At 39.4% G+C, this 16194-nt stretch overlaps 1 protein-coding gene across 6 annotated transcripts in view; it reads left to right on the top strand.

Moving 5' to 3' along the window:
• Positions 1-1647: 1647 nt before the first annotated feature.
• Ric8b (RIC8 guanine nucleotide exchange factor B) overlaps positions 1648-16194 on the top strand; it is a 107389-nt gene continuing 92842 nt past the window's right edge. For 2 of the 6 annotated variants that reach the window (XM_026397127.2, XM_026397120.2), the window contains exons 1-2: positions 1649-1844; positions 10518-10565. In XM_026397127.2, the coding sequence (XP_026252912.1) occupies positions 1761-1844; positions 10518-10565 (132 nt within the window). In that variant the 5' untranslated portion in view covers positions 1649-1760. Of the gene's footprint in view, positions 1845-10517; positions 10566-16194 lie in introns of all 6 variants that reach the window. The other 4 variants (XR_003301574.2, XM_026397135.2, XM_026397106.2 and 1 more) reach the window with 4 other exon arrangements.

Below are 16194 nucleotides of genomic sequence, written 5' to 3'. Positions count from 1 at the left end.
GCTCAATAAATGTTTGCTGCATGAAAAGTATAATCCTCAGAAAAACCTAAAGTCCCAGAGGCTTAGTTTTTTTTTTTTAACCTCCAAATTCCCAAAGTCTAGCAGAATACTTAGCACAATATAGAAAAAAAAATTATTAGATGAATAAACTGTACTCCATTTCCTTTTCAACACAGCTCAAGAAGGACAGGCTGGAGGGGGTGGCATCAAAGACAATTGCTTCCAAGTGCAGAACTTGGACACCGCTTGGAGAATTTATCCACTCTCCCCAAAAAGCCTGGGAGAAGAGAAACAGCACGGGCTCTAAATTCACAATTTCCAAAATCTGCAATTTTGATAAGTTAATTAACCTAAGGCTGCTTCCTCACGATTATAACAGAGTTGTTCAAAGAGTTAGCTGCTCACTAGCACCGAAGCTCCGCGAAGACGGGGACTTTCTTTGGGGCCCACTGTACCCACGCTGCACTGAACAGTGCCTGCCACAGCACAGGTTCTCAATATTTGTGAATGAATTTGTGAGAAACTGAGCGAACACAGGAAGTATGTGACAGTGCGTGGTTGGCAGCTGGTCAACATTTCGCCAACGCGAGCCTCTTCCATCGCTACCTCCTCTCCTACTGCCTCGGTACTTTGACATCTACCCTCAGGGAAAGACCCGCATTCAAATCCCGATTTCTCTTAGGCCCAGTTGCTGAACCTCTTCGGGTTCCTTTCAGTTCCACAAAAATCTGTGCTGTGAAATCAGAGGCTCCATGGAAGCCACCTCACACGGTGTGGGACTCCGTTGGCACGAGACGCGCGGCGGCATTTACCATAAAGGCAAAAAAAACTCGCCGAGTTCCCTTTCATCCCGAGAGAACTGCCTTTCAAGCCCCGCGTAACTGACTGCAGGACACGACCGCAGGAAGGAAGGCAGGAATCTCGGAGACCGAAACCGCTAAACCAGAACAGAGGGAATTAACCGGCGCTTGACAGCTCCCCGCAAGGAGTGGCAGTTTCCGCGACCGTCAGTCCGTCCCACCAGCCCAGTCCGGAGCAGGACGGTCAGCGGCGTAAAGAACAAAAAACCCAGGCAGGGCAGAAACTTAGACCCTCCCCCTAACGGTCTCGCCGCAGCTGGCCTCAGGCGGTCTTCGGACTCCAGTTTCCGGCCCTCGCAGGACCACAGTTCCCAGCATGCCCTTAGGGGGGAAGTCTGTCCTTCTGGATGACTACCAATCCCGGCATGCCATTCGGGACCCCAGTAAATCAGACGGGAGAGTGGGATGACCTCATTGCATATCGGGAATTGTAGTGCACTTAGCCGCAGGCCCGCAGATGGGCGGGGAAAAGCCGGGTCGTTCTCGTCCGCTGAGAATGATTCATAGAGGAGCGTCTGGAGGGAACAGTTCTGTCCGTGAAAGCCCGCTCAAAAGACTGGGCTCTTCTCTAAGGCTGAGAGACCGAGTAGAGCAAACAGGGTCTCGGGCCTGACCCCGCCTCAGGCCTCTCGCCGGGCCTCGACCGAGTGCTGGGCCTGGTCGGGGACGGCGGCGAGGCGCCGGTTGCTTGGGGAGCGGTGACGTCGCGGGGTGAAAGTTGAGGGGCGGTGACGTCGGGCCTGCCCGGGCGGAGGCTGGCGGGTTGGAGACTGGAGGGAGGGAGGGAAGGAGGGAAGGAAGGAAGCTGGGAAGGAGCGAGCGAGCGGGGGCGCGAGGCGTTTACCTGGAGGCAGCGGCTTGGGAGCGCAGAGCGGCCGCGGCTCCCCCGCACCTGCGGCCATGGATGAGGAGCGCGCCCTCTACATCGTCCGGGCCGGCGAAGCGGGGGCTATCGAGCGGGTCCTAAGGGATTACAGCGACAAGGTAAAGAGCTCTGGCCCCGGGCGTGCGCTCACGCACCCCCCGGGCCGCCCTCGGGGCTTGCACATAGCATCCCTCCCCACCCCCCTCATTCCGGGGATGCGCGTTGCTTTCCTCCGAAAAGGTTTCCGGCTTGGGCATGCGTGTTTGTGCCCCCAGCCTTTCCCATCCGTGCATCCTCATCCCCCCCTACCCCAACTCCGGTGCCCACCCCTCTGATTCCTAGTTCGTCAGCCCGTCGCAGGGACCTCTTCTTAAGCGTGCCAGTCACACCCCCAGAATCCATACCTGTTCGTTTTTTTGCCCGGTGCGGCACTCTTGGATGCATAAATGTATGCGAGGCTTCCTCACTTGTATAGCATAAAAATACACGCTTCTCTGTATAAACCCAGCCCTTGACATGCATAAAACATGTCAGCAACCATAGCAGTTCTTTATATACCTACACCACTGTGCAGTTTTCAAGGTGTTGATATCTCATTTATGATCTCATTTGATTCCTCAAAGTGTTTATAGGGTAGATGTTATCATCCTTCCCATTTTATAGATGAGGAAACCGAGGTGCAAAGAACTGAAATCGCCCCCAAGGTCATGGACATATTATGTTCTAAGTGGGTGGAGAATCTAACTCCTAATAATACCTATTATTTGTATCGCATTAACAGCTTTGCTATTCATTATATCCTTTAATCTTGACAGCGATCCTGTGAGGTATTATCAGTGTTTTGCAGTTGAGACTCAAGATGGATTAAGTAACTTGCCCAAGGTCATCCTTGGGAGCCAAAATTTCAGCCTAGGTCTTCAAGCTGTCCATTTATTGTTCTTTCCACTTTACACCTTTGCAGTGAAATAGTATCTTGTTCTAAATCCCAGTCTCTTCTTTGAATCTGGGACCCGTTAACTCTCCATTACTTTTCCTTCCAGGAATTTTACATGTTCATTTCAAAAGGTAGCGTACCACACCTTTACTAGGTTAGAAGACTATTGTATAGGAATGACTGATTACTCCCTTCTGTGAAAGCACACCCAACACCAAGTCATACCCTAGATGTAACATCTTTCTTCCTTCTCTTAGCCTCAGTGCATGGTTTCCCACTTTGTGTTTGCTCTTTGCCTACTATTGCACTTGTATATGGTCTATATTACTGAGCCGCCAGTATGCCATTTCTGCCCTGTGTGAAAAAGATCCAAAAGTAAGGCTTGGTCCTTTTTGTGAAAAACTTTTATTTTAATGTTTGTGATAACCCTGTGAGTAGAGGGGTGGTATTCCTACTTTCAAAAATGGTACAATTTAGGATGACAATGTAATCCTAGGTCCACACAGCTAATAAAATATGGAGCAGAGATTTGAGTGGAGGTTGTCCAGGTCCATATTCAGTGCTCTCTCTACAATGCCACTTTCTTTGGAAGGATGCATTGGTTATATTTTATTCATATCTTAGCCCCTTCACTTTCTTTTTTCATTAATGGAGATTGAACCCAGGGTCCTCTACCGCTGAGCTATATCCTGAACTCTTTTTAATTCTTATTTTGTGACAAGATCTCAGGTAAGTTCCCAGGCTGACCTTGAACTTGGGATCCTCCTGCATCAGCCTCCCAAATAGCTGGGATTACAGACATCAGCCATTGTGCCCAGCAGTCCCTTCACTTTCTGATGTTTTAGTGTCTGATTTAGGAGAAATTCACTTGATATGTAGGAGTTCATGCTTTGTAGATTATATTCTTTTATCTTGATTTGTTACTGCTTTCCAGAAAAGATAGGAGGCAGCTATAGATTGATTTTCAAAAGATAGAAATAGAATAGAGAACTTGGCCGTTGTGTTGAAACGACTAATGTTTATTTAGCATTTACTGTCTACCAGATACCCAGCAATAAATCGGAACTTTCTTCCATAGAGGAGGGAGGAAGAACAACCTCCAACTGGATCTTATCACGTCATTCAATATTTCTCTTTCCCTTCATGACTAAACTAATTAGACCTCAGATTTGCTTCCTCCAATTTATCTCTTCCTCTCCTTGATCTCTCTCCAGGTTGGTCTCCATTTACCATTCCTGGCCAAGCATTGTCAGAGCTTACGTCCTGGACATTTCCAGCTCCCCCTTTTCACATTGGCAATGTTTTTAAAGTTGTTGTTCCCATTGTGTATTATTTAATATGATATTCTTGAAGTGCTTCAGAGGATTCCCAGATACTTGTACATTTTGGCCAAGCCAATCCTGAGAATGTTCTGACTTGATGTAAAGGGGGTCGGTTAGCTCTTTCAGAAGAAAACTGTCATGTTTAATGCTGATTCTAGTAAGATCAGTATAGTAGGGCTGATTATAGTACAAAGAAAATAGCTGAGCTTCATATTGCAGTGAGGCTTTGCTCCTCTAAGGAAGAGACTTTGGGAGCAGATGAAATGGAAGGGGAAATATGATAACAGTGGTCAGGCAGTAAGAATAGGGGGGTGGAGTGAAACTGCCCAGCTTATGGTGTATGGAGACTGAAACTCTGAGATAGAAGCTGGATACCATGTGCTTCAGTTTCTTTGTCTGGAAAATGGATTTGAGAAATGTTTGGAATAAGAGATGATAATGGAACACTGAGGAATTTAAACAAAAGAGGAATGAATGATGGAAGGAAAGAATGATTAGTTCATTGATTGGAAGAGGAGAGGGGAAATTCTTTGTTACCTTATTTCTCTAATAAAACCAGACCTTTCAAGTGTAGTGGAAGAAAGATGGGATGTGGCATCAGATAACCTTCTAATTCTGACTTTGTCATTAATTAGCTTCATGACTATAAAGAAGTTATTTACTTTTTGGTACTGGAGATTGAACCCAGGATGCCTTATCACTGAGCTACATATCCCCAGCACTTTTAATTTTTTATTTTGACACACAGTCTGGCTAAGTTGCTGACATTGGCCATGGACTTACAATCCTCCTTCCAAATCATTGGGGTCACAGGTGTGTACTACTGTACCTGGTGTGGATTAAGTTATTTTAGGTCTCCTGTGTCTCAGTTGCCTTATCTGTAAAATAGAGATAATAACATAATTTTCTTACTTTATTGTGAGGATTAAATTAAGTGAAATATAATACCAAAGACTGAGCACAGTACATCCAGGGGGTGTGCACTCAGGATTGTAAGCATAACAATCAAAGTACTCAAGAGATTATGGAGCCAGAGCATAGGCTCTTGAGCCAGACTGCCTGGATGCTGATCATCATTTTATAATAGGTGTAGTCTGGGACAGGTTATTTAGCTTAGCTATGCCTTAGTTTCCTCATCTGTCCAATGAGGATAATGATAGTATCTGTATCACAGGGTTGTTGATAGGCTTAAATGAGTTATATGTGTAAAGCATTTTAGAACAGGGCCTGCCATTGAGGAAGTAACCCTTAATTGTTAGCTTTGAACAGCAAAGGCAAAAACCAAACTTGTGGCACCAAGTTAACAAACAATAAGAAATTTAGGGATATATTCCATTTTTTCCCTTTTGCCATGACCCTTGCACTTTATAGTGGGTATCATTAGTGTGGCGTATCTTGTACCATGTTTAGCACAGCAGTTACCTGTTTGACTTCAGGAATCTCTTATTTTCTACTCTGTTACAGAGACACTGATTTCTAACTGTTCTTGTTTTATTCACTAGCCCTTGTTATCTTAGGGAAAGGGAAAAATCTCTCTCTCCCAGAAAGAACTTGCTTATTCATCAAGAGCATAATACACGTTGATTCAGAATAGGAAAATTGGTGGGTTTTTTTTTTTTTTAAGTAGGAGCAATTTTTTTTATTACTCTTCTCAGTCTACCTGTTAACATCTATTGAGTATCTGCAATGTATTATGTGTCATTCTAAGAACTTTCACATATCATCATATATTATCTCTTATATTAAAAGTTATAAGGGAGATGGCAGTATTCTGTCTCTTTAAATAGAAAACCGAGGTTCAGAGAGACAGTGCAGCTCTACAGGCTCAAGAGGACATAACTAGAAAGTGACAGACTTAGTCTTCACATTCAATATCCAGGACTTTCTTTGTAGGGCCATGTTACCTCTTCCCTGTCCCATGTTTGTTTGTTTGTTCGGGTACCAGGGATTGAACTCAGAGATAGTCAACCCCTGAGCCAATCCGCAGCCGTATTTTGTATTTTATTTAGAGACAGGATGTCACTGATTTGCTTAGCATCTTTCTGTTGCTGAGGCTGGCTTTGAACTCACAATCCTCCTGCCTCAGCCTCCGAGCTGCTGGGATTACAGGCATGCACCACTGTGCCCAGCTGTGTTTTTGAACAAAGAAGAAAAAGCCCTTTTTTTTTCCAGGAGCAGTATACTGCTTCCTTTGGCTACCTTTGAGCCCTAATCACTTCTACTTTAATTATAGAAAGAGCTGTTCATTTGAGTTTGTATTGCTGTAGTCTAAACTATCCAAGCTTCAGTTCCTCCTATAGGGCATATTCTGATAACAGGTTTAGCAGAGAGATTTGGTTGCTATCATTATCACCATTATCAACAAAAAACAGCAATCAAGGGCCCTGAGGTACACAGTAAATTAGGATTCCTTGAATCACAGGATTTCATTTATTTATTTATTTAGGTACTGGGGACTAAACCCAGGGTCTCACAAATGCCAAGAATGTGCTCTACCACTGAGATATACCCCAAGCTAGAATTATGATATTTTGATTAAAAGGAATCTCAAAGATAATTAGGTTCAAACTCCTCATTTAATTGGTAAAGAAACTGACTTAGAGTCATCAACTATGATGGGAACTGGAAAGCCATCTGGGTATATAGACTATCCTATAGCAAGCTTCCAACAGAATTTGGACATAGGGCAAGTTTATGGCCAAATGAAGAGTAACAGTTAATGAAGGTACTATCAGTAGATGGGTCTCCAAGAGTAGTCCTTATAGAGAGGAAAATTGCACTAATAGCTATGAAGTCTTCATTTATGTGCTCAAAGAATCTGATTCCTAGAGACCTAATATTGGGACATTTCTAGAAATATAGCCTCTACATTTCATTTGGATATGTAAATGTTCTGGACCATGTAGGGACTTTTTGGTGCTACTTCTAAGGGTAGCTGATTCTTTGAGTTATTCTTGAGTCTTTGCAGAGGAGTATTTTTAATGGGCTGTTCTTTGTTATACCTTGTTCTTATTTCCAGATTTGGTTATGTAATCTATTACTTAGTTTTAATTCAAGAAGTAGTCTCTGTTCATGAAACACAGCACAACACACACCACCCCGGTTAGGTTTATTCCCTTGTATTTGTACTGTTTGAATATGCCTTTAGAACTTTTTGAAATAATTCCTAGTTCTCTAATAAGTCAATATTTGATCAGACACCGTATCAAGCCATGTAGTAAAAACAGTAGGGCCATTTGATAAACATCTGCCATGTGCAAGGTGCCATACATAAAAATAAGGAAAATCTGGTGGTGGTAAAGTGGAATAAATTGTCCAAGGTCACACTTAGTGGCAGGCCTGAACTCAAACTCAAGGTTGTCTGATGCCTGAGCTTTGTAGAGCCTACTCATACAGTATAAAATCTAACAGGAGTCCTCATAACAAGTGTTTTGTGTCACAGAGCTGTCTAGCTTGCTTGATCTCTTGAATGAATAGTGGTTTTACTCTTTCATTTATATTTGACTTATTGCTCCTGTTCCTCTGGAAATTAAGTATATAGAGAAGGTGAGGTGGTTGACTATTGGATAACAGTTCTAGAAAGGTGCTTATAGGTAGGAATACTAGCTCCCTTTCCCCTCATTTTAGCTTTAGACAGGGGAGAGAATAGGGTTAGAGGTACTGAATATGTTAGGTGTGATCCAAATTGGATAAAAGAAACTAGCCTTATAGAAGCCAACATCTGTTGGATCCAGATAATCTTAGAGGGTTGAGCTTCTGAATTGATTAGTACATTGAGTTCAATTTGTAATGCCTCACATACCAATATATTTTCTAATTAAATTAGCCCTCATGCTGGTTAGACAAAGCTTTTTAAAGCTTTTTTTCCCTTTTTAAAAATGTTGAGGTTTTATGATAGGATTAGCCTTGCATTTGAAATGCAACAGAAAAATCAGCCCTTGGGTATTATTCTAAATTACCACCTAAAAAGATTAATTCTACATAGGAACTATTTAAAAGATACTTTTATAACTTAATGGGTATCTTTCCAAAAGTCAATTTCTTTTTTATTGAAATAAAATCCAAAATAAATAAATCCTATAAATCCCAAAACAGTTTATGAGAACCATAATATATTAACTAGGTACATTTATTTCAGATAATTTACAAAATTAATGTAGAATGGCAAAAAAATAAGCCTTCTTGGTTTCTAAGTAGGATTATTTGTTTTGAACATTTGTTTTGAACCTTTACTAAGCTTCTGTTTACAACTTAAGCCTGATGTCTGCTGCTTCCTTATCTTTAATATTAGTTTTTAACTAAACCTCAGGTCTATAAATTCCTAAGTATAGTCCTCAGATTTACAACATGTTCTTTCTCCCTTCCATTTTTTCTTCCTTGTTTATTCATTCATTCTTCATCCATTTATTTACTTATTTATTTTGTGGTACTGGGAATTAATTGAATCTAGGGGTGCTTTACCACTAAGCCTCATCCCTGACCCTTTTTATTTTTATTTTGAGATAGGGTCTTGCTAAGTTACCCAAACTAGCCTCAAACTGCTTCAGTCCCCCAAGTAGCTGGGATTGCAGGAGTGCACCACCACGCCTGATATTTATCCTTTATTTAAAAAATTTCTCTTTTTTATTATAAAAAGAATTTTCCAATGATGAGTCTTTTTAAAATTTGCTATGTAATATTTTATTAGTTTGAAATGATATGTTCAATAGAACATTGTTATACAACATTTTATCGGTCTCTTGTGGTTTTTCAGGTTGACTGTTTTCTTTCACAGTATTAAAAAACATTGCAGTGAATATGCCTACATACAAAATTTTTCTCTCCTGGATGATTTCATTACGATGAATTCTTGGGAGTAGGGAGTTCTGGGTTAAAGGGAATAAATATTTTTATGGTTTCTAATATGTGTTGCCAAATCACTTGCCCTTTTAGGTTTTGTAAAGGGTTTGTGTCAGTTTATACTGCCACCGGCAATACCATGCCTGGATGGTGTCCATTCTGATGCCCATTCTGATGCCCGTTCTCCACATGGCTTTATGTCCTCAGTCTTCAGTCTAGCCTGTGAGCTACTGCCTGAAGTACTCTTCCAGAATTCTGCTTCCCCTAATTCTCTGTTACCTATCTGCTATTTCAGGTGATGGAATTTTTAAATCCATGCCCTTACCAACTGACTTCATCTGTTTTAATTATTTTGCATCCATATTTGAGGCAGCCTCCTTGAGCTTTCTTCAAATGGTCCATATCTTTTCACCTCTTGGCTTCTCTCTAACCATTTCTTATACTCAGAACTGCTTCTCTGCCAACATTTCTCCATCTCATTTGATTTCAAAGTTGCTTCTTCTACAAAACTGTCAATACAGAAATACCTGTGGTGATCTATCTTTATTACTTAATATGCTTAACTCTTGGTGGGTTGCCAGTATGTATATGTCAATGTGGCCAAGGAGAGAAATACAAAGGAAAAGTAGAGGGATGTTTAGAGTTGTTTTTTGTTTGTTTGTTTTATTTAAAGGAGGGCTTAGGATTCATAAGTGCACATATTTATTTATATATATGATGACTGAAACTTGAGAGGAAAATGAGGAATTCTGTACTCTATTTCTTTGATACCCACTTTTCTGTGGTTAAGTCAGTTTGTTCTATCCTCCATTCTCTCCTACTCAGTTCCAAAGTGGAAAATAAGAGCATTGCCAGTTATTTCAGGAGAATCTTAGCATTCTCTTCCCTTTCAGTTATTTTTACTCAATATCATTGGCATCATCATCATTATGACCCTAATATTTACTGGAAATTTACTGTGTGCCAAGCACTGAGATAGCATTTTATATGCCTTAGCTCTTTGAACTCTCACACTTAACCTGTGAACCTACCTCTGTTTCCAGATGAGAAACCTAGTCAGTTTATTTGCTCAGGGTCACAACTTGTAAGTGGTGGAGCCATGATCCATGATTTAAACTCTTATTCTCACAGAATTACTTTTCTAAAATATTGTGTCCTTAAAATTTTCTGAAGATTTATTGCATATGAGAAAGGAAATACAGTTTCCTCTGCAACACTGTCAATCTCTGTTCAATCTACTTTTTCATTTTCATCTTTTTCATCCCCTAACATGTGTCCTGTGTTCTGGCCTCAGAGCTGCTTGTTTCATGAATATATCATAGTGTTTCACACATCTGAGTCTTTGTATTTGTCCCTAGGATGCTCTCCACTTGCCCCCTGGCAAATTCCCATTTATCCTTCCAGAAACAGCTCACATGCTCTATGCTTTGTATTTAAATTTTTAAATGGAATTTTATTTAAATTTTCCTGGGAAATTAGTAACTTGGTTCTCTGTACTCCTTTGTGTATATTTCTGCTACAGTCTTTCACACTGCTTTATAATTATTTGCTTACATGCCTGTCTCTTCCTTAATAAGATATTGAGATAGGGGAAAGCAACTTTATAGAGGGATATTATTTCCTGTATTTTTAAACATAGCCTAAGTTTAAAATCTGTGTATTTAAAATAATATTGTTTCTCTTTTTTCCCTCCTCAGCATAGGGCTACTTTCAAATTTGAATCAACAGATGAAGATAAGAGAAAGGTAAGCCTTGATGTTACTCTGTGTGTGAGTGTGTGTGTGTATGTGTGAGTGTGTGTGTTATTCCTGGACATTTTAAGCAGTGGAATTATTTTCAGTTGATTATTAGTACTTAGTTTCTTTGGTTTGTTTTGTAGGAACCCTGCAGGTGAAGAAAGATAGATGCCTAATTTAGTTAACGCACAACTTCCTTCTGCTTCATCCCTGCAGGACCATTAGACTTGTAAAAATCAGGGGCATGGGAATGTTATGGTAGGGAGCCTTTTGTGGGGGATCCTTTCCCTAGATTTCCTCACTGCCAAAGGTTGCCTTTGTTTGGTGGCAGTACTTCAGGTTTCCCAAATTTCTTACTAATGTAAAGCTTGGCTGGGATGGGTTAGGTTTTAGTAATGCAGCACCAGAAGCTCAACCACATATCCTTCCCCTTACTGGCAGTTATGTATGTTGTTAGCAATTTTATGGGTCACTGACTTCATGGGCATAGGGGAAGATGAAGTCAAGAAACTCTAGGAGTTATTCCAAGAAAGGGTGCATTAGAGATATGACCATGCAGGATATGCCTGCCTTTTGGAGTTGCCGGTTGTTGCTTTACTTTGTTGGTTAAAGCATGATGCTGATGAGGATAAACTCACTAATTTTGCTGGGCTCCATACATCTGTCCTGGTTTCAAAAATACCAGAATCAGATAAAATAGCTTAAATCTTTTTTTTTTCTTGAGCCATATCCCTAGCCCTTTTTATTTTTTATTTTGAGACAGGGTCTCACTAAATTGCTTAGGGCTTGGCTAAGTTGCTGAGGCTGGCTTTGAACTTTGTGATTCTCTTGCCTCAGCTTTCTGAGCCACTGGGATAACAGGTGTGCACCACTGTGCCTGGCAAAAAAAAAAAAAAAAAAAAAAGGCTTAAATTTAGTACTTCGCCGATAGACAAATTCAGGGGAATGGAGCAGGTGTCACAGGTCTAGAAGTCTGGACAGGGGATTTGGATATGAGGAGGAAGGTCAGGTGCCAAAAGCTTCCCTGTGAGCTGTAGGAACTGGGATATTTGCTTAGTGCTTCCCAGGCTTCTGCGCACATTTTCCATGAGCTCTTCTGGTCACTCTGATTTGCTTGTACCAGGACACTTGAATACCTGACAGCCTGAGTGTGAGAATAAAGGTCAACAAAGTGTCGTGCTTAACACCCTGAACCTCACTGTGGAAGCAAATTTCTGATGCTATTGAGAGAAAACAAGAAGATGGAATTATTTTCAGGTAGAGGACAGTCCTCTCTTTCCCTCACGCCTGACACATGAAGAGTTCTTTAACATGGAGGGTAATCTTGGGGTGTTTTCCTGAAAGACATTTTAGAAATAGAATGTGTCACTCCATGGGCCCGCTGTCTCATGTCAGTGGAAAATTCTGCTGCCTGTAGATATGAGACTCTTATTAGAGGACAAGGTATTACAGGCATTGTCTCCCGATGGAAAATTATTACATCAATACATATTTATGTTATAAAAACAATCTAGTTCTTCCCTGGTACCAGATTGATACCACCTTGAAATCATCTTTTCATTCACCTGTATCCCCAAATCTAACATGTGTATCTATCTAATTTTACCTCCTAAGATTTCTTCAGTCCATTTTCCCTTAATCCTTACCCTGAGACTGTCATCTGGATTACTGCATCAGTTTTCTAACTGTTCTTTCATTTTCCAGTTACTTGCTTTTCCAGCTGATTGTCAATAAGTCTGAAATAGCAATTTGACCATGTCATTCTCAGCCTTAAAACCCTTTAGTTAACTTTTGCCTATAGAATAAAATTCCATCTTCTTAATGTGACATAGTAGATGCTCAGTCATCTGATCTTTGTTTCTGCAGCCTGTATTTTCTCACTTTCTTGTATTTTATGTTTTAGCCATATAAGATATTTGCAGTGACATACACATACGTATCTCTTCCATTTTTTCCTTCCTACTTTTGCATGTATTGTTTTCAACTTAGAGTGCCCTCTTCTTTGTGTTTACCTCTTTTCCCTTTGACTAACTAGTTAATTCCTCCTCATCTTAGAGGCACCTCCTTGAGCAGTCCTCCTCCAGCATTTCAGTTAGGATAAAGTTCCCCCCTTCAATGTTCCCGTAACAGTTTATGTACGTCTCTTATGCTTATCTTATGATAAGATATTTATATCTTATCATTATATTTCTGTATCCTTTCATTGTTAGATCATGAGGATACCTAATGATGGATACTGTTATTTACCATTATATCCTTGGCATCTGGAGTACCCATCATATTATAAGCACTCAAAAAGTATTGAATGAATGATCATGGAGTGTAAATTTTAGAGACTAAAGGAGACTTTCTTTTGGATTTGAACAACGTAAATAAGACAAAGAATACCTTTAAAAATGGGGATTTCTCAATTAGAAATGTGCTTTTGGGTAGTTTTAGTCCTACTCTGTCCAACCCTTTTATCTACTGAATCAGAATTTAGGGAGTGGTCTATGGTATGTGTATTTTTATAGTCTTCAGAAAATAAATGCTCATACATTTGATGTGAGTGCAAAGTGGCATGGTGTCTATAGAAGATGAACTGGCAATATCTATCAAAATTACAGATGCCTTTTACCCTTTGACCATAGAGTGTCACTCAGTATTCTGTGTACAGATTGAACCCAAAGTTATTCATTGAAACAGTGTACATAAAAGCAAAAGATTGGAAACAACTAAGCATCCAGCAATTAGAGAATATTTGAAGAAACTGGCAAATTTACATAATGAAATACTATGATATAGTAAAGAGGGGAAAATCCTGTTATGTGCTAATGGAAGAGTTAATGGGGGAAAAAAGAAGGTATTAGAATGTATTGTTCGGGCTGGGGATATGGCTCAAGCGGTAGCACGCTCACCTGGCGTGCATGCGGCCTGGGTTCGATCCTTAGCACCACATACAAACAAGATGTTGTGTCCTCCGAAAACTAAAAAAAAAAAAAAAAAAAAAAAAAAAAAAATTAAAATTTTCCCTCTCTCTCTCTATCTCTCTTTCTCTTTAAAAAAAAAAAAAAGAATGTATTGTTTGACAAATTCATGATGGGAATTCAGCCTAGGAAGGAGGCTGTGACATGTTTACTTGGGAAAATCTATACTACACATACAGATTCATAGTGCTATAGGAATCTGACTTTCGAATCTTCAGTATTACTTTCACTGGTCAAAATCAGCACATTCAGACAGAGCTTCCCTCACCTTATGTAAATTTTAGTAGAGGGAGAGAAACTTCCCACACAGTTGTTAATAAAGCATGTTGTTTATTTCCTGTAGGGTAGTAGAAAAACCTTACATTTTTCCAAGCACTCTTGTTCCTCAGTATCTACGTGGGTTTGTTCCTGCCTACCAAAATCTCCAGGTGCTCAAGTCCTTTATATAAAAGGGTGTAGTATTTGCATATGATGTATGTACATCCTTCCTTAAGCTTTTACTAGTACAATGTAAATGCATGTAAATACTTGTTATATATTACTGTTTAGGGAACAATGAAAAAAAGTCTACATGTTCTGTACAGATGCAATTATTTTCCTAATGTATTTGATCTGGATGTTGGTTGAATCTGCAGGTATAGAGATCTTTATTAACTTTTAGATATCTGGAGAGAGTAATTTCTGTAGTAGTGCTAACTTTGGTTATAGTGTGTAGATTTCTGCTTCCTGGGAGATCTGTTATAAACAAGTGTCATTAGGGACTTCACTATGTAATCTTCATTAATGGAAAAACATGGACAAACAAATCTGTTTAAGTCTCCAAGGGTTAAAACCATTATTGACTCCTTCATGCCTAAAACCCTTTTTAGATTTTTACATCAAAACTATTGGGCAGTTGGAAAAGATTACACCCAACAGCATTATAAGTTATTAATGCAGAGACTCATAGAGTATTGCCATTTATCTACATTAAACCCAATTGAAAATAAAATTCGGATTACTGCACAATTTATTTTGCTGTCTTAGTTCTCCTTTTCTCTTTCCTAAATGTGTTTCTGGAGTCTTTTGCCAGAAACCACTTGGTAACAGCACCATCCCTCTCAAAAGTATATTTAAAAGAAAAAAATATTTAAAAGAAAAGAAAAGTAGTAGTGTAAGGGAACAGTGCTCTTCAGAAAAATAAAACCTGATTATATGAGCTTTTCAGGATATGGTTATAAATGAATGGTCCTTAGACTCAGTTCCTGATTCTTAGTAGTGTTCTGCATTTTAAGAAAGTTTTGCTTCTCAGCAGTAGTACCTGTAAAATGAGAGTATTCCTATTTTATGGATAAGAAAACTGAGGTTCACATGATGACAACTTGCTAATGCTCACACCACTAGGAAGTGGTGGAGCCTCAAACAGAAAACAGATTTTTCTCACTGTTCTGTGCTTTCTTTTCACTACTTACCACTGTATAGCTTCCTCTTATTATCATTTGAGGTATATTTCAGAAGATTTAAAATTATGATCCATTACCTTGTTTTATCTTTTATTTCACAGCTTGAGACACTACTTGGGCAACTAGATAGAATGGAAGTTAGCAAAAGAAATTAGAAACTCAGAGTACTTAAATTTTTCACAAGCAGTAAAGGCAGATACAACTTCTAATGTTTGAGCATATTATGCAAATAATTTCCAGTGCATGTGGATCATTGTATATTTAGATATAAGCACCTAAGCACCTGTGTTTATTGAAGCATTTGCTTTACATTTTCTACCTAAATTGGTAGACTGTGATTACCTGCTAGCACATAAACAAATATATCATGCAAATATGTAGGATGGAGGAGGAAAATTATTGAATAATCTGAAAATGCACCTCTTAAGGAAATGAAAGCCCAAGACCTCAAACCAATAAAAAGTACTAATTGCAAAAGTTGAAAAAGATGTCATAAAATAAGTAAAAGCTTGCAGCTCTTTAACCTGTAAGATAAGAATGAAGCCTTATCAAATGTGGAAATACTTGTTGTCTGAGATAAATCTTGGTGAATATAGTAAGTTTCCTCTGAAGAGTAAAGTTTAAATTGCTAGGTTTTGTGCATATTTCATTACTTCACACTCACACAGGTAAGCCCATATGTCTGCTAAGACATGAAAAAATTGCCAAATTGATTGTGAGCTCATTGAGGACAAGAATTCCGGATTACTTATCTTTATATCTTCATTCCTACCACTGCACGTAACATAGAATAGTCACATACAGTAGATGCCTACTAAATGATTGTAGGGAACTTGGAGATTGAAGGAGGCCAGAATTCTTGTGATTGTTACAAGTTGTTTGGTTTTGTGTTTTTGATTCTCTTTTAACTATACAGCAGAATCTTAAAGCACACCTTCACAATGTTGCTTACTGAGAAAGTAGGATTCAAAAGTATGCATATGTTATGATCATAACCGTATAAAACTATTGAAAACTATACAAAGAAATGATATGGGGCTGTGGCTCAGTGGCAGAGTACCTGCTTCGCACATGTGAGGCACTGGGTTCGATCCTCAGCATCACATAAAAATAAACAAACAAAATAAAGATAAAAAAATAAATGACTACAAGGAAATTCACTAAGTGGCACTACTAGAATACTGTTACTGTGGGTTATTTTTTTTGTTCCCTTTTCTGTATTTTAAACTT

The sequence above is a fragment of the Urocitellus parryii genome, chromosome 5, assembly GCF_045843805.1.
Source record: "Urocitellus parryii isolate mUroPar1 chromosome 5, mUroPar1.hap1, whole genome shotgun sequence".
Lineage (NCBI taxonomy): Eukaryota > Metazoa > Chordata > Mammalia > Rodentia > Sciuridae > Urocitellus > Urocitellus parryii.
The sequence above is the reverse complement of the archived record's forward strand: the minus strand, read 5'-3'. Positions and strand labels throughout refer to the sequence as shown.